A 19,069-nucleotide genomic window follows, 5' to 3' on the forward strand; every position below is an offset into this window, starting at 1 on the left:
CACCCGTTCATCAGATATTCCACCGATATAAGGAATACCAATATTCCGACTAGAAATGCGAGTGAGCCAGCCAGTGTAACTACAGGCACAAGGCGCGACATATTCTTCCTAAGTCAGCACATTGACGATGTAAGGATGGTTGATTGAAGAGCATTATTGCCACACTAAAAAAATCTTCTATGCATACAAATTCGTACGTTATCCTCGAAAAAAATTTTGGACATCACATACATTACTCTGATCCAAATGTAAGTAGCTAAAGCACTTGTGTTATGGAAAATCAAAAGTAACAACGGCACCACAAACACCCAGACCCAAGACAACATAGAATACTAATGAACGTTTTCTAAGTCGACTCGGACGGGAATCAAATCCGGGACCTCGGAGTGGCGTATCCATGAAAACCGGTATACACACAGCTCGACCACGGAGGTCGTCTTTCCTCAAATTTTAAAAATACAAATAGACAAAGGAACAGATTGAAACACCAAATCAATTATAAACTTTATTAGTCAATCACTTTTTAGGCGCAGCCTTTTTCTCTGCCTTCTTCTTGGGTGGTGGGGGCGCGGTCTTTTTAGCCGGGGCCTTCTTGGGCTTCTTGGAATTAGCGAGTTTGATAGATTTAGCCCTGTTGAGGCGTAACTTGGCCGCCTTCGCCGCGGGGTCGCTGGCTGGCAGTTTGATCTGGAAATTTAATATGTTTAGAGACGAGAAATGTTTGGGACCTCGAGTTTTTTTGGTGGATAAAATCAGTATGTGTCAACGTGAGTAATCATTGTTATTCATAACCCAATGCTCTGAAAGAGAGTCTCATCATTTAGTGGATAATTTTAAACCTCGGTGGACCTGCACTAGTGTATCATTGTGGGATTATCTCCCAACCTCCTCTGTGTGAGCTCTTGGCTAACGTAACACAGTTATACTAATACTTTTGCTTCTTCTTAGGAATAAATTTAATACCCGAAGTTTAATAAACTGCACTTAATGTCTCAAAAGATACATAGTTAAACTCACTCCACGCTTTTCAGCCAGGGATAAAGCTTTCTGGTTGTTCTTCCTCTGCTGATCGAGCACTGCTTTCCTCTTGAGCACAGCGGCATATGGGTTAAGACGGAGCATAGCCCTCGAGTTGGTGAGTGGGTTCAATTTGCGAGAAGCACGAACCACACGCTTGCTGTAAAAAGTTTTATCGTTTAATATTGTCTTTTGGACGTAAATTGTTCTAAGATTTAAATATTATTTTTTCAGTTAAAGTCAACGTGATAAGTAATCATGGTTGTTTTCATAACCCAATGCTCTGTAAGAGAATTTCATCATTTACAATACTAACTAAAATTATAAATGGGTAAGCGAGTTTGTCACACTGAGATCACAGATGATCATTGAGTTGTTAGATATAAATACATCATACACTAATTAATCAAAAAATCATCCCGAAATTTTACATACACGTCAGGGGTACAGGATAGGACATGGGATACCTAAAACTTGCACTCTGTCCCCTAAAACTAGGGAAAAAACTAATACAATATATATTGTCCTCAATTTTGTGTTGATTTTAGCGATATTAACAATTTTTTATCTTCCATGCTTGCATTTAAGAGCAATTTAGTATAATATAATGTATGTAATAAAATGATCTCCATTGTGACCTAAATCTATTTGATACTACTTCGAATAAAATATTTAAAAATTTAACATACTTGGGTGCACGCAGGACCTTCCTGATCTCATCGGACTTGAGGAGACGGCTCAGATCAGTGTTCGCCATCTTAGGTTGAGGCAAGTTAAAGTTCTTCTTTTCTTTAGATGGTGTCTTCCATGAACCGAAGAGGGAATCTATAATCCATATTTATATTATTAACTTACATTTTTACATGTGATACAGTGTATTGAATTTCATACTAAAGGTGTAAGGGCAAATAGCGACTGGTATGTCACATCCCTTGTGCCTGTAGTTACACTGGGTCACTTATTGTTCAAGCCTGAACACAACAACGCTGAGAATTGATGTTTGGTAGTAGAACAGATGATAAATGAGCGGTAACTATCCAGACAGGTTTATTCTTTGTATAATAATGATGAAATTTGGAGGATACGTGTAAAATGTATTATATAATCGTTGTAGTGACATATTTGCACCCGTGCCGGTTACTGAACAGACCCAGAACGCCATATCGTCACGTCAATATCGCACTCATTCGCAGTAACACGCTACAACACAGATAAGTTGAAGAATGTGGACATTACAGTGCGATCAGAGTATTTAGTAATAATACCCTATAATAATTATATCTCAAGGCAGTTCCATCTCTGACTGAAGAACTTTCCAAAATTATTTTAAAAATCCAAAAGTTAATTTGTTAATTGGTTTGTTCGTTACACTTTTACATAGTAACTAATCAACTGATCATTAAATTTCGCACACACATCACGAGTACAGAAAATATCAAGAGTAATAACGTCACCTAACACTTGATGCTTCCAGCTTTGAAGCTCACGAGGATAAAATAATCAATCCGGTAACATTAAATCTTTATACATAGATAAATCTTTTGTATATATATGTAACTGAACTCCTAAACTGTTGTACGAAAATTAATGATTTTTTGTGTTTTGAGTGAGACTGCATGGTTTGATTGGTTAGAGTAAGTGGCGTTATGATCGGAAAGTAAATACATATACACTTATTTAACCCGAACAAAGTCGGGACAATATTAATGCTACGATAGTAACAACTCACCGAGCCTGCCGAAGGCGGACTGCGTCCAAATGATGAAACGACCAACGTGGCCACCTGGCGCCAACTTGAGCAGGTTCAACTTGTTGACAGAGAGCATCTCAACACCTGGGATGTTGCGGAAGGCGCGAGTAAGACCCTGGAGAGAGAAATAAGTTTTATATTATGTATAACAAATTTGTTTATAATACACCCCATGCTCCATGGTGAAGAAAAACATCGTGAGGAAACCTGTCAATAAAATTACGTCTAATTTACACATCTGTATTCACAAACCCATTGGAGGAGTGTGGTGGAATAAGCCAAACCTTCTACACAGAAGGAGAGGCATCCTTAACCCAGTATTAAGACATTATAGTCACTAGAGTAACTTTTTTTTGATCTAAACCTTCTCAAAGGGGGAAAAACCTTAGCCCACTGGGACATTTACAGGCGTACTGTAGTTCTGTTTGCAGACACACTTATGCCCTTAAGTCTAATGTATTTGGGAAGCACATTACGATACCAGCGAAATCATTTAACAGATCATCGCTATTTGTAATCAATTTTTAAATGAAAATAATTTCAGTAAAGTTGTATTCCACACGTCGACACACTGGTCAAAAAATAATCATTGCCCAATGTTTCCTTAGGGAATTAATAATATACCCTCATTTAATCGTAACTCAAAACAATAATATTATGAGTTTAGCAAGTGAGGGGTTTGTAATCTATACTAATGTTCAACATAAATACATTTTTTTTGGTACTAAACTATACTCCAGTGGCAGAAAGATGTAAATATATCGGGGGGGAATATATTTTTTTAATTAAACTCACGTGACAGTCGACACATACCTGATCCTTGTCGTAGATGATGAGAGGTCCCTTGCGTTGCAGCCGACGTCTGTTACGCATTTTACCGACACCGGCACGCAGGCGCTGGGACTTGTATACCTGAAAAAATGTTCCATGTTAATGAGCTAGTTTTAATGATTTTATTATATTAATCTTTAAAGTTTTGACATTTATTTATTCTATATATATATATATATATATACATACATACATATACCTTAAGGGTTACGCGGCAGATGTCCTTTGTTAGGGTTCAAGCTTGCTTTAGACCAAATTTCATCAAATTCTATTCAGTGGTTTCGCCGTGAAAGCGTGAAAGGCCGAGTTACTTTCGCAATTATAATATTAGTATAAATTAGTGTTGCATATCGATAGTCCACTATCGATAGACTATCGATAGTTAAGGTTTTAACCATAGTATGGATAGACTATCGATGGTATTGCAAAAACCATTACTTTTAACCTTAGCTTTGGACTGTCGATAGTATCAATAGTATCGCTGCTACAAATAGTTACATAGAACTAGCGATACTATCGATTTCCTGAATAGTTTACGAGTTCCCTATCGATAGTTCTGCAACACTGGTATCAATATAAAATGAATTTCGTTTTCTTTGAGTGTTAATTCCGTGAAAACTTAACTTACACTAGGTATGGGGTAGCAGTACTCTCGAGGTAGTATTACAAAAGCCTCTACCACCAACTTACAACAAGTTAACTAAAAAAAACTAAAAAATTGCATACATCTAAAGATGCTGTTAGATAAATAACTCACTTTAAGTACGTCAGACCAGGCCTTGACGCGTCGCAGGAAGATGACGGCTTGCTTTGTCTTGTTGATCTCTTGGACCTTGTCGGAGACTACCAAAGGTAGTTCAGGAACCTTCTCGATAATGTGACCTGTAATGATAGTTAATTTTATCATCTATGTACCACTTAACAGCTGACACGTTTACCATTTTATCTGAATGCCAATTGATAATTTAAAAATAAAATTTTAATGAATGAGTTTGGGATTAAATGTCAATATTCTTAAGTTCAAATAATAAATCAATCTGACAGTACTGAGTTTGATACCAAGTTCTTTATGAGGTAATCACACCTGTTTAGCTCACTTCAGGAAAACATGAACAAAATCACTTGAAATCCATAATAATTAACATATAAGTTCATAGAAGCTTCTCCGGCCCTACCCAAGGCGCAAGTGCACTCTCCAATTGTTTTACTTGAAAAAATTTAAATTAAGACACACTAGCTGACATAGAACATGATCTCACCTCTGGCCTGCACGAGGGCTGGCACTCCGGCGGCGGCCACGGCGGCGGCGGCGGCTGCGCGGCGCTGGCGCAGGTTCACGAACCGGTGCCAGCGGCGCCACGGCTTGGTGGGAGCGAACATGCGTCCACCGCGACACATGTTGCCAAACGCACCCTGACCGGACCTGGAGATGATACACACTATTAACTGCTGAACTACACTCTCCCCATACTGGATTTTATTCAGTTTTCGCCCAGTAATCAAAATTCAAACATTATTATTATTTCTAAACATATAGTCTTTTCCAATCGAAGAAGGAGTAAACATATACATATATAATAATAGCTCTTCTATATTATGCACAACTAACAGTTCATTATAGGTAATATATCTCTATTTACAACACAACACTATTCCAATTAACTTTTCTTATATCTTTAATTTTACATCCAAAGTTCCAAGTCAAATATTGTTCGTTTGGATTCGGTCTTCTTGTGATTGGAATGAACTAGTCAATGACTTCGAGAAATAAAAATAAAACAGAAACACAACTTTCAAACAAGAGATATAAATTACCGACTGAATTGTTTGGTCTTTATAGATTTATCCTCCCATATGTTGAGACATAAAAAACGATTATTTCAATATGCCTGTGATAATGGAGCTATAATGTACCCTGCCGTAGTGACCCTTGCATTACGTCGAATAATACAAGTAAGGTTACAGGGATAGTTATCGAGAGTTTGGTATGGAAAACATTTCAATATATACATAGTTATCGAGACGAGTTTAGTCTGGAAAACATATTCATTCAAAAATAATTTCTTCCTTAAAGCTACTGTGGAGAAGCAACTATCTCTTTTTCTGTTCGTCTAGTGATTCTTTTTAAATATCTTAACTTGCTTCAATGTTAAGAATAAAAAATGGAAACCAGAATAGAAATTAATATGTTTTCCTAAAATTTTCAAATAATTATGGTCGAACATCGACCACTGGGTGTGTCTAATTTCACAAAAATTTGTCATCATATCTTGTATTGGTTTAATTTTAATCAATTTTTGACCTCTAGATTTAAATCCATTCATAGGACATTGATTTCATTAGTAACTGTTATCGTCTGATAAATTACCTGTGGGTACCACCACCACGGACACGGGGAATACGAGCTACAGCACGACCGGTACCCCATGATTCGGCACTGGTTTGGTGACCTGGAATATAAATAGTGAAGGATTCAATAAAAGAACACATTACATATTATAAAAGCGAAAGTAACTCTCTCTCTCTGTTACATATTTACAGCCAAACCACACAACCAAATTTAATAAAATTGTGAATTGAACATACACTACTTTTTTATACCTACCACTTGACGATCAACCCTAAAACGCGATCGAAGCTCCGGGCGACAACTTGTTTAACTAAATGAAGTCTACGTTTTACCAAACTTTTTGAAATGGTTTTAAGACTTCAATGTAATCCTGTAGTAACAATGGCCTCATTCCCATTGTTATAGTGTAATCTATCTGCAGAATTTTAAAAGGACTAAAGATAATGAAAGTCTTATGGAGTTACAAGATGGAAACCGCACAAGTTTTCTTTGTTTACCTCCATGTCAAAATATCTAACTTTAATACCCAGAAAATACAATCTTATTACAATGAAAACATATCTTTTTAATGATGTATCGTTGTAGTGACATATTTGCACCCGTGCCGGTTACTGAACAGACCCAGAACGCCATATCGTCACGTCAATATCGCACTCATTCGCAGTAACACGCTACAACACGGATAAGTTGAAGAATGTGGACATTACAGTGCGATCAGAGTATTTAGTAATAATATTCTATATATAGAAATAGTTGAACCTGCGGCTTTACCCGCGCGAAAATTATAAACTACCTATTGCACACACATCATCACCCCCATTTTAACCCCTCAAGGGATTTATTAAAAAAAAAAGTAGGCCTATATAACCAATTCTATACTGAATTCAATCGAAATCAATTCAGCAGTTTAATATGTATATCTCCAATTATATCTCTAGACAGTTGTATAATTCCTATTAAAGGCATTCTTGTATCTCCTATCATCATCACAGCCTATATATCTCTTACCAAGACTAATCTTGTTACTTATTTTTAGCCGTAGCAATCTGTCTTCTGGTAATATTTTTTATGTAAATTGTATTTGATCTGATCAATTCATAATCTTTAAGAACTTTGTAGCTTTCCTGTACTTAAACTTATTGTTGCACAATTGTCACAAACTACATTTAAAATCTTTTTAAAATGACAATTGTGTAACCAATTTCTGCTACAAAAACAAATAATAAATATTAAAATAACATACCGGCTTCCTTGCTGACGCAGTATGGCTGTCTTGCATTCTTGGACATAGACACGTGTACATTGTTGACTAAGTCAGGCCTGATGGGTGCCTTGAATACGAACGGCAGTGGGATGGAGGCATCTGCCACCTTCTCACTCTTCTCTGTGTACACCGACACTAACGGCCGGGCAACTGATAGACTCTGTAATCAAAGTAATCAATACATATCTCATTACAATCAAATAGTCTCCAACTCTGTTTCGTTTTATTTGTCAGCAGTCATGCAAATAAAATAACTGCTTACCGAATGCCCATAACAAAAACCATAAACAATGTTTATTTTCTTCAATAAAACATTATTGACAAAAGAAATAAATATTTATATTTTAATTAATCACATAAGAATTAATTAAACATTCTGTCCATTCATTCTTTCGAATATTGCTTTTGAAAAATATCCTTCGATATTTAACTATTGAAACCAAAGGGAAGCAGTTAGTTAATTTGTATGAAAGAATGTATTCCATATGTCGACACACCACAACTATAATAGTCAGTGATGTTTCCTAGAGGAATTCATTACTTTACCCCTAAATTGTACCTGCAAGATGCAGTAGCATACAACCAGGAAGAGTTCGGGGATTAATAGATTAATACTTATAGATTTCGAAACACCATCGGCATATTAACAATTTATTAAGTAAAATGTCTGTCTGTCCATCATATAATGTCCCACAAAATTAATTTTAAAAAAGGAAAATGGAGCCACCATTCACACGTACAGGCAGTCTGTAGACAGTTCAGGTAAACTATTGAAATTGATCGTAACACATGTATATTATATTATGTTGAAAACTATCACAGTTGAAGATGTCTAATGCATTTTTTTAAATTAGCGCAGAGTAATGACAAAAGCATATCCAATTCGAATCTGTCAATTATTAGTATTGATATAAATGACAAATGTTTTCTCTTTTAAACTGACTTCAAAATAGGATCTTGTGAATTTATCTGTATTTATTTTATATTATACCTATAGACTATGAGTATTATTGAAGAATATTAGAAGTAATTTACTTTCTCATGTAAATATAAATTGTATGTCGTTGTGTTCATATCAATACCATGAAGGTAGATTTAAGGATCTTACGATGTCCGGTTTACAATAATGTCCATTTATTTTCAATTTGCTTTATTATTAATGTTTCCTACGGCTAATGGTTGTACATGTCACTGACATAACCAAAAAAACTAACACGACCTAACCTCAAAATTTTTAGATGTTTCGCAAGTTTTCTTATACTGTTTTACGAAATATTAGATCTTAAGCTGGCATAATTCACGATTGAATCGTATAAAACCTTAAGGTACCTTTATTACAGCCCTTCAGCATAAACAATTGTCAACGGCGGAAATGTTGCATTCGCGTGCAGCAAATACATCGTGGATATCAATATTTGTTCAATCCGTATAGAAATAAAGCGAAAATAATGTAAAGAATCTCTATCTTTGGCATTTTTAATCGTTAAAACTCACACGAAATCATCGGATTGAATTTATTTCGAACAAAATTATCCTAAACACGTGGATTTGTCTATACATCAAGATACTCGTATTTACACTCTCACTTTGTAACTTTCACTATAAAAAACATGATTTAGATTAATTTTACACTTTTAAAAAACATTGACTTACCATTTCGCTTTTTAGCGAAGGTTTTCCTCCAAATAAACACTATAAGCGGCGGTATGGACCATCCGCCATGCCACGGAGGAGTTAAAAGACCGGAAAGAATCAGTTTTTTTGACAATATTAAACGACAGTTGCCAGGTGAATAAATACTCTTTCACAATTGCCATTCTATTATCTTAAGGTAAAGTACACTTTTACCGGTACTTACTCAAAGATCTAGTAACAATTTATATAAAATGGTTATTATAATGTATTTCTTAGATCATTTACGAAAAAATAAATATTAAAACTTTTATTTTATATTAATACGTCTAATGATGCATATAGACAAGCGCAACGAATGCCTCAATTATAGATTATGGTTGCTAGTTTTTTATACTTTGACGAAAGTTAAGTTAAGCTAAAAAATTACACTAAAGGGATAAATAGGTCAGTAGACATTTAATGCCCCACGGGTCACCGTCCGGCAAAGCACATTCACTTCATCGGTCTGGACGCAGCATTAAAAGGTAGATGTATCAATTTATACAGCCATTTCCTGTAGAAAAAATGGTCTGTAGATAGATGTAGAAAACATTTAAAAAGAAAAATGTTAATAAGACAAATAAATGACATCGAGATAAAATTATATAATGCGACAAAAAAATAATATAAGCGTTGATCATTTGAATTACGTTACATTTTTTTTCATTTATATGAATTGCGTAATATTATGTCACATAATAATATTCATGACACTATGACAATATCCTGACATTTTAAATAGTAATTATTAAAATAATTTTAACTGACATCACTAAAAGCTATTAAACTTAGAATAAATAGAAATCAACTTTAAGAATAAGTAAATTATTATGGATCACAAATCTAGCGAGAACTATCCTCAATGCAGTACAAACGCTGGTACCCAAGGATTGCAAGTAGACAAAGAAATTGATGTTGCATCAGTGTCCTCCAAGGAAATCATCTCACAGAGACTAGATGTCGGTACTGCCAATACTGATTCAAATAATTATAATAATGATTTAATATTTAATTCTTCAAAAACTTCGAATCCGTTTGTACTTTTCACTAAATCTATGACAAATCAACCGCTTCGTATATCTTCAAATTTACCATCTCCAATTTCTTTGAATAATCCTGAAACAATTCAACCTTTGACATTATTCCTTCAAGCATTAGCCAAATTAAATGAAAGTTCAATAAGCTTAGCAATACAAAATAATATTTTACCAAAATCTAACTCTGATCATACAAGTGCGAATAAAGTTATTGATATGAACTCGATAGAATTAACGCCTCCAGATTCTTTAACGAATGCACCGCCATCTTATTCATTTGTTTTGCGTCAAATGGCAGCACGACGAAGACGCAGGCTTATGGGAACTTTTATACCCTCTCCATCATTTGTTCAGCATACACCACCTCCAAATTACGCAACAGCATTTGATATATACGTGGATAGTCCCCTACCACCACCTCCATCAAGAAATTATAACTTTGGGTTTACACCAATACCAATTGTTTGCCCTGAATGTGGATATGCGGGTTTTAGTATAGTGGCAAGTAAAATAACGCTGTGTACCCATTTATGTGCAATAGTATTATGCTTATTATGTTGTTGGATTTGTGCTCCACTACCTTACGTGCTAAGATCATGCAAAGATGTTTACCATTACTGTAGAAATTGCCGATATTACCTGGGAATGTATTGTCCTACTAATACAGAAAGTTCATACGCATGATAAATGTATGAAGATGATGAATTGATTATCATGTTTTAATTATTATTATTATTAATAATATTTTATAATTTTTATACTTGTCTAAACATGATTTTAAATTACTACTTTTTTTATAAAATTCTTGAACGAATGTTAAGTGTTGCAACGTGTTTCTAGCCATAGAGAAAAAATATACGAAAATTCGTTTTATTTATTAAATCATTTGAAGTTATTTCAGTTTTTATATTATTTTATGATAAAATGATAAATTAAAAACCAGTTATTATAATGTTTTGGAACTATCATGAAAATTATTGTACTTAATAGGTTACATTAGCACGATTTGCAAGGTCGTGAAGAAATAAAAATGAAATGTGATTTTTATTAAAGCCGCGTTCACAAATATTGAAAGACAACAAAGGAACTTTAACATATTTTAAAACTAATTATGAGTTCTTATATATTATAAAATTCTTGTTACTTTCAAGGCTTATAAATAGTATTCAAAACATTTAAATATATCAGTGTTTTTTAAAAAAACGTGTTTTTATGTGCCCTTATCTCGAACACATTCACTGTCATGGGTGTTTCAGCGCCATCTGGCGAAAATTGTCTTCTCTGTAAAATTAGAAGTCACAGGCTTCCGCGAGTTCCGTGTGTGTTGCGGAAAATACCCTTTTTGGGCGTCCGACCACATGTGTGAATTGTGAACAAAATATGGATCTTTAGTTATTTTCAGGTTTGGAGAGCCATATTTAGTGTGATCGATACACGTAATCGATAGATAAAGTGTGCCCGGAGCGTTGTGTGTCGCTAAAAAGTTGGAACAAGTCAACGGAAGTGAATTTTTTCGATGTAAATACGGTCGATCCAGGGTCAGTCTGGTGTGCATTTTGAACTGTGCGCATATTTCTCCCTGATACTCTATAACTGCGTTCGATACATCAACATTACCGAGTTTGACCTTCGTAAGATCGGGAAAGTTCTGAATTTCGTGGGTCCGACCCGCAACATGCCGTCGTGCTAAGGGGCATGGCGGCGCGCTCGTGATCCTAGGTCGGCGCGGAGCGCGCGCCCGGTCTTATATAACGTGGGAAGCAGCGGCATGGCCGCGCGTGTGTCGGTCGAGGGCGCAGGGCCCTCGTACGCCTCTGTGCTAAACTTCAGAGGAAGTGATTGTAATAAAGAGAACATAGAGGCGACGGAGGAAGTGGCGGACGCACCGCCGCGGCAGGACGACGAGGAGGAGGAGGGCTTTGTGCCGGTCATCTCTCACGCGAGGAGACCGGCCAAGAGTCGCAGGGAGCGAGAGCGCAGGGCACCACCTCGCCCGCACAAGGCACCCCAACCTCATGCTGAACCAGGCCAACAGCCAACAGCGGAGCAACAACAGCAAGCAGCTGAAGCTCAACCTAAGAAGTTTGTTGAAGCACCCATCCCTAAGGTCAATCCTTGGCAGGTATGTAAACAAGCTGTTTTCTAATATGATTTAGCCGTACTATTGTTGTAAACAGGAATGTGTTACAACATTTCACCACAATGAATAAGTATTATGACTAAATCCTATGCTTATTGCATAAGCACTGGAAACCGACAACATAACCTCCAAAACATTTTCTTTCAATTCTAATCACTAAAGTATGGATTTATAAACTTCTAATGTTGTATTAATAGTCATTATGATAGTTGAAACAATATTAAGTATATTGGTCAAGATTAAATTGACTTTTATAGATCTGGCAAAGTCATTAATCTTTGGAGTGGTGCAATGTTTACTTAGTCGTGTCAATGAATTATTTCAAACAATATTCTTCGAGTACAAAACAGGAATTGTTGTTTTAATAATGGTTTATCAGATTATTTTGTTGTGTACACTCTGAATAGCCCTTTTTATTCCACAGACGAGTATAAATTCTTGTTATATTTGTACATCATACCTATAAAGGAGTTGATTAACAATGCTGTATTTTTCTTGCAAATGTAAAATCATTAGTATCAAAAAGAGCCAAGTGTTTCTAAATATGGACATTAATATTTATTTACAACCAGTTAATATTCTCTGCTTTGAGTAAGAGCAACGAAAACTAACTTATAATTATATTTATTCTTAAATATATACCCCTATCTTATTACTTATCCCCTGGTACAAGATAATCCGAATTGTGATTCAATGGGCAATGCTGCTAGCACACTTGCTAATTCCATGCGGTTGTTATTTTACAGTAGTGTTTTGTAAGTCCAATTAAGATTTTAGTAATGTATTTAAGGACAACTTACCGAATTTATAATATTATTGAAGTTACTGTAATGCTCAAATTTACCTAAGTGTTTTAGTTCAGTATAACTACTGTTTGATCTGCTTGTAGGGGTGTCATAGTCAATCTAATGACTTAACATCAAAAATAATAATATCAGTTCCTAATAAAAGCTACATTTATTGTCAATCACTGGAAACTCAAAATAAATAAATGAATTGTCATATATAAAGATCAGACTATGATCACAATGGATTTCTGTATAGTAATGATTCCTAATTAATCTGTTTAGTTTTCAACTATTTCTTCTATTTAGCTGTTTTTCAATATCTTGCCCACACTAACTTCTCTGTTCTGTGCCTGGTTTCACAACTAGAGCCATTAAACTTAAAATGGTTACATTATTTCTAGACATTTGTTTTTCTTATATTAGAATTTATTATCTATATATGCATATATTCTTTGTTTATTCATACATAACATAAAGATGTATATTTTAATGTTTTTCTTATTTGATTTAAATTTATACTTACATAAACTACTCAAGCTCTCCTAAACTAATATTATAATTATAAAATTGAATTTGTTTGGCTTCACTAGTCAACCTATCATTTTGAAATATTGCAAGAAATATAAGTTTTCAAAATGATAATACTGTATTTAACACCTGCCTGCAGCCTAAGCTGAGGATAGAAACCAGTAATATCTTTATGTATAGAAATCTTCACAGATCAATAATACGAAATGTAGAATCACTGTGTATATATATATTTTTTTCATTAATACAGTAATAACTTAGCTTATTTACCTTGTTGGATATACAAATAGTCATACTATATACATATAGGTTATGGTATCAGGTGTTAGGCACAAAAAACTTGCTACGAGTTCAGTGGCCTTGAGAGAGTGACAGACAGACAGACAGAGTTACTTTATAGTTACCTTAATAAATATATATATATATATATATATATTGATTTTTGAGGGGGGTTGGTCCGAAGGTGCTCTGTATTTTTCTTTACCCCTAATAATGTCGCTGCCATTTTTTTTCAATGCAGCTCAGTATTTTGAATCTGGCAACATTGATAAATTGGTTCATTGTTACAATTTTTTAATTATTATAAATATGTTACGTACAAAGTCACAAAGGTAATCTTACTATGCTACTGCATTTGAGATTTGTAAATGTATCGGTGTGTGTGAATTAACCTTTTTTGTTCTGTAATCGTCTCACAATTTATTATGTGAAATTCCTACCACCGAGTAGATTTTTCATATTGATTCACAAATAATTCATAGATTTATAAAGCACAAGCAAAACCATTTACAAACATGGACCGGATTGAGCATACATTTTATACTAAAACCATTTACGAAACGAGCATCTTCTGGTATAAGTTTTAATGAAATTAAAATGTCTATTTGCTTCTTAATGTATATTTATTACACTATTATTAATATTAGAGTGTTTGTTCTTTATTTTTTGTCATAATTGGATATAAAATTTATTTTATTCATGTAAAACCTTTATAGCTGTTACCTCATATTAATTTAAATTCTAAACTGGTAAACTTTTGTTAATAAGTTTTATATATATATATATACTACATAACATATATAATACATAATCAGCCTGTAAATTTCCCACTGCTGAGCTAAGGCCTCCTCTCCCGTTGAGGAGAAGGTATGGAGCATATTCCACCATGCTGCTCCAATGCGGGTTGGTGGAATACACATGTGGCAGAATTTCGTTGAAATTACACACATGCAGGTTTCCTCACGATGTTTTCCTTCACCGCCGAGCACGAGTTGAATTATAAACACAAATTAAGCACATGAAAATTCAGTGGTGCCTGCCTGGGTTTGAACCCGAAATCATCGGTTAAGATGCACGCGTTCTAACCACTGGGCCATCTCGGCTCACTAGTTGTCGCCAATTGCTATAGGTATGAATTTGTTGCCTGTCCTTTATTGGAGTTCCAGTTTGCTTCATCAAATTTGGCACAGTGGTTTGGCCTTGAAATAGCACCAGACTAACAGACAGAGTTACTTTAGTATTTATAATATTAGTATGTATTAATATGTAATTCGAAGTTAATTAGGTATAACACTCATACGGTCGAGAGAATAAAACATAAATAGGTATGAATTAGTACGGGTTTAGCTTTTTTTACACTGTAAATTTTTTTGTTTACAATGTAACTTGTGTGTTATAAAGATTGAAAATGTTATATGTTGTGAGGTTGTGCGTTAGATATTCTCTTTGTATATTAAAACATGGTTTATTTGTGTGTTTGCATGAACCGTAAGAATATTTTTTATTTGTTTTTCGGTACTTATGGTGTTACCTGCACGGTTCTTAGTTGTAAAATTCTGAGTTGTCAGTCTGTTTGTCATCATTTACTGATTAAACTTATGAATGGATTGTAATGAAATTTGATACTTATGCAGGACCTGCTATAGAGATGTTGCTTCTCAATATATATGCTGTAATGTTATGTATGTATGGAAAAATATTAATGATTTTAGGAGAAAATGGGATACTCATAGCATTGGTATAAGGAACAAACACAAACTTGTTACTCCTGTTACTCGACTGCATAGAGTCAGTAACTCTTTTGTGGGGCAATGTATACGGTTCTATAACAGGATCCCAGAAAGCGTTCAAATTGCATCTGCAATGCAACTGTTGCCAAATTTAAAAAAATTATTAAGGAATGCTTGTGTGCTTATACAATATATAATATACAAAAAGGTTATTATACAATTAATGGGTTTATGATTGATAGCACACCTTGGGAATGAAACGATCGCCTCCTGGCTATTTCTATTAATATTCAATGTATGTAAATAATAAAATTGACAAAAAAAAGACCAGCTGAGTTTCTGTCGCCGGTTCTTCTCAGGTCAGGGTATTTTCTTTTCCGAACCGGTGGTAGTGTTTAATTTGACTTTCAATAAGTGAGTGTAATGCTTCCATATTGAATAAAGGAATTTGAGTTTGAGTTTGGACGTGAACCATCCTATGTGACAGTGAAATAATCCATGCCCTGTCGGCACAATCACAAGCTATTAAGTTAAAATTGAATTGAAGGTTTATTTTATTTGTAGGTATATTAAATTTGAAGCAATACCATTGGTTGGAACAACTAGTCAATAAAGGTCACCGAGGTGAAAGTTTTCTGGTTACAAATTACAATGTAACATTGTAATGGTACTCCTATCAATTACAGTATGTTGGAAGGTTGTTGCTTAAATAATTGCATTCATTTTTAATATAATATATATACAGGTTGTTTTTAAAGATTTTATAAGATAGTTTTTAGTCTGGAATAGTATGCAGCTACCTTTTTTCATAGAAAAATGTATCAATTACAATCCCCCCCCCCATTTTTTTTACGTGTTTTTTTGTACGGGAACTAGTTTGAAATCTTTAAGCGTCAATAGTGCAATGGTTTAGAGGATGCCTATTTTCGTTCTCACTCCTAGCACCATATTTTGAGGAGTAAATAGTAATTCGTATAAATGGGGGCATTGCTAATAATTTATATTAAAAAAAAAAAATCGTTTGATTGACTAACATAAATACCAATCCGCAATTTCGTATTTATGATATAAGTAAGATTAGTAACATAGTATGACTTTTCAATTTGTAGATAAAATTGACTATAGTAAGGCTCAGTTCATATTGTGATGGACCGACATCGTTCCGACATATTTGTCGGTGGTAAGTTGGCTTATATGTGATACTGATTATCACGCACTGAAGGTCAACTATTGGTTCAGGAAGAAACACCTTAGGGCGGTTCCTCACTAACTGCATTCGTTTGTAATGTAAAGCCAATCGTATTAGGAATAAAGATAAACAAACCTTAGGTTTAAGTATTTGAAGCGATTTGCTAATAACATGTCTATATTGTGCACTACTAAGAGTTTATGATTAATATATCTTTATTTATAATACAACACTGTTATATTTAACTACTTATGTCCACTTCAATGTTACTTCCAATAATCCGATAACAGTTTCGTCGACGTTCAAATGGCCTTTTTTTTCGCAAATCCATCCATACATTGAATATCATAGATTAATCAAGCTCAACCAATGATATCGCGTCAATTTGCTGTCAAATGTTGTTTATTTCGCTTTTCACCTCTTGTGATTGGAATAGACTATAAGCTTAGACTGAGCATTCGTCTGTTCGATTCAATCGTGTTTATAAATGCAAATGTGCAAATAATGTAATTTATTTAGGAAATTGATGAACGTGAAAAGATTTCCTGACCATGTAGTCGCAGTAGCAGGAGCAAGACTGTTGGCTAGCGACGCCTTTCTCCCATGAGAGATTTACTGACAATGTATATAATCAGACGTAAGACAGTCGGTCAGCGACAAGACAATCGCTCGAATGTGAACCAGTTCATAGGACCTTGGTATTAAGCGTTTCGTGTGTCAGATTCCACACGTCGATTACAAAATTTCGTTCATTTTACTTTCATAGGATATTGTAACATTATGATATATTAAGGCAGTAAGGCTTACGCAATTAATTTTTTTAATGTTTGCCTTTCGTGAATCGAGAATTTGAATGATATCGATATTTGTATCGATTTATAATTGTATACAGAGAAGCGCCGACGTTATCACATTAAATGAAACGTCGATTAATATACGTTTACATAAGGCTGATTGAATTACTGAAAAAAAAAAAAATCGACGGTTTATAAAAACAAAAAAAAAAATCGAACGAAATAATTAACGCGGAAATAAAAGCAAAATGAAACACTATTTGCAAAATCAGTTCAATAACATGTAAAAACGGCAACGCCGCGCGTCAGCGTGAGCGCTGGACTGGACGCACTCGCTCACCCTCTCCCCGCACAGTCCCCTTTGACTTCAGCCGACTTTACTTTTAATTAATAATTTGTGAATAATGTTATAGGATGTCGTAAATTAAAAAAAAAGTCCTGTGGCCAAGTTCATTTTTTTATTATTTTATTTATTATATAATTATTTGATTGTTTTTTGTGTTTGGTCTTAAAACGACATATATTATTAGAGGTATCATTTAATGCATTGACGTCACAGCCACATTGAATATAGTTTATTCCAATTTAGGGGTAAACCTTAAGATAAAATTAATAATATTAACCTTGCATATACGTATTCCATGTGATTTGCTTAGGTTTGCTCTATACTGTGCACTAGAAACGGTTCTTGATTAATATATCTCTATTTATAATACAAAACTGTTCACTGACGAGTAATATAAACGTAGCAAGCAATTGATATATATTCTGGTTGTCGTGTTGTTAGTCGGACAAACAAATGGTCTACCTGATGGTAAGTTCTTCTTTGTCTATAGACGTTGGTACTGTAAGAAATATTAATTTCCAAATCAATAATGCACCACCAGCCTTAGGAGCTAAGATGTTTTGTTCCTTGTGTCTGTAGTTACTAACTCACTCTGCCTTCAAATCGAAACACAAGAATACCAAGTATTGCTGCTTGGCGCTATAATATACGATGAGTGAGCGGTACCTACCTATACGCAGTAAAGTAGTAATTTTCCAATCTACATAGTTTTTCCATTAATGGGGCTGGTTTTAATTTTGATGTGTATATACATATTAACGTACCACCCACTCTTTATACCGTCGAACAGCAATATTTAATTTTGAGTGAGTGATTTTGAGTGAGCTTTTTAAATACAGGGACAAGTGACATAACATCTAAGTACTCAGAGTTAGTGGCATATTGAGGATGTAAGGGTTTATATTTCTTTATAATGGCTGCGGTTGCCACGCTGTTTACCAGGTTGCCGACATATATTTAATTTAAAAAAATATTTATCTCAGCTATTTTTTTTTGTTTATATTTAAATATAAACAATTGTGTCAAGAGATATGCTCACGAATGAATAAAGTTATTTTAATTTATTATCTAGTTACTAACCTACCTACATAGTTTAATAATATGTTATGCACTTAATTCACAGTTATATGCGTAATTAACGATCAACATATTATAAAATATGTAATTAAGATATTGTATGTTATATAATATAGATACAATAACCTCGAATTGTAAAGAAGTAACGTCGAGAATACAAGAAAATTATATTTACGATTGTCACGTAACAAACAACAGTACTCAGTATTGTTGTGTTCCGGTTTGAAGGGAGGTGAGCCAGTGTAACTACAGGCACAGATATAACATCTTAGTTC

The 19,069-nt window shown here is 34.3% G+C and overlaps 3 protein-coding genes across 5 annotated transcripts in view; 2 read left to right on the forward strand and 1 right to left on the reverse strand.

The window, feature by feature from the left end:
• Positions 1–492: 492 nt before the first annotated feature.
• On the reverse strand, positions 493–9,006 carry LOC113404309 (large ribosomal subunit protein uL4). Its single transcript, XM_064220099.1, has 10 exons — positions 8,866–9,006; positions 7,192–7,372; positions 5,967–6,048; positions 4,858–5,021; positions 4,356–4,480; positions 3,581–3,679; positions 2,747–2,882; positions 1,707–1,842; positions 1,018–1,177; positions 493–687 (listed from the first exon to the last, which is right to left on the reverse strand). The coding sequence occupies exons 1-10, from the start codon at positions 8,866–8,868 to the stop codon at positions 517–519; spliced, it is 1,257 nt and encodes a 418-aa protein (XP_064076169.1). The 5' UTR covers positions 8,869–9,006; the 3' UTR covers positions 493–516.
• A 595-nt stretch (positions 9,007–9,601) lies between these two features.
• Positions 9,602–10,607, forward strand: LOC113393713 (uncharacterized). The gene has a single exon (XM_026630738.2). The coding sequence runs from the start codon at positions 9,717–9,719 to the stop codon at positions 10,605–10,607; it is 891 nt and encodes a 296-aa protein (XP_026486523.1). The 5' UTR covers positions 9,602–9,716.
• Positions 10,608–11,194: 587 nt separating this feature from the next.
• Positions 11,195–19,069, forward strand: part of LOC113404297 (la-related protein 1) — an 89,272-nt gene continuing 81,397 nt past the window's right edge. For all 3 annotated transcript variants that reach the window (XM_064220073.1, XM_064220074.1, XM_064220075.1), the window contains exon 1: positions 11,195–12,045. In XM_064220073.1, coding sequence (XP_064076143.1) covers positions 11,692–12,045 — 354 coding nt within the window. In that variant the 5' untranslated portion in view covers positions 11,195–11,691. The remainder of the gene's footprint in view (positions 12,046–19,069) is intronic.

This window comes from Vanessa tameamea, chromosome 31, assembly GCF_037043105.1.
Source record: "Vanessa tameamea isolate UH-Manoa-2023 chromosome 31, ilVanTame1 primary haplotype, whole genome shotgun sequence".
In the NCBI taxonomy this organism is placed as follows: Eukaryota; Metazoa; Arthropoda; class Insecta; order Lepidoptera; family Nymphalidae; genus Vanessa; species Vanessa tameamea.

Excerpts from the sequence above, each read along its gene's own strand:
- LOC113393713 (XM_026630738.2), top strand. The coding sequence starts at position 9,717 with ATGGATCACAAATCTAGCGAGAACTATCCTCAATGCAGTACAAACGCT.
- LOC113404309 (XM_064220099.1), bottom strand. Across the intron at positions 1,843-2,746 it reads GTCCGCCTTCGGCAGGCTCG|ATTCCCTCTTCGGTTCATGG; the intron begins GTGAGTTGTTAC and ends TATGGATTATAG. Across the intron at positions 688-1,017 it reads CCCTGGCTGAAAAGCGTGGA|ATCAAACTGCCAGCCAGCGA; the intron begins GTGAGTTTAACT and ends TTAAATTTCCAG.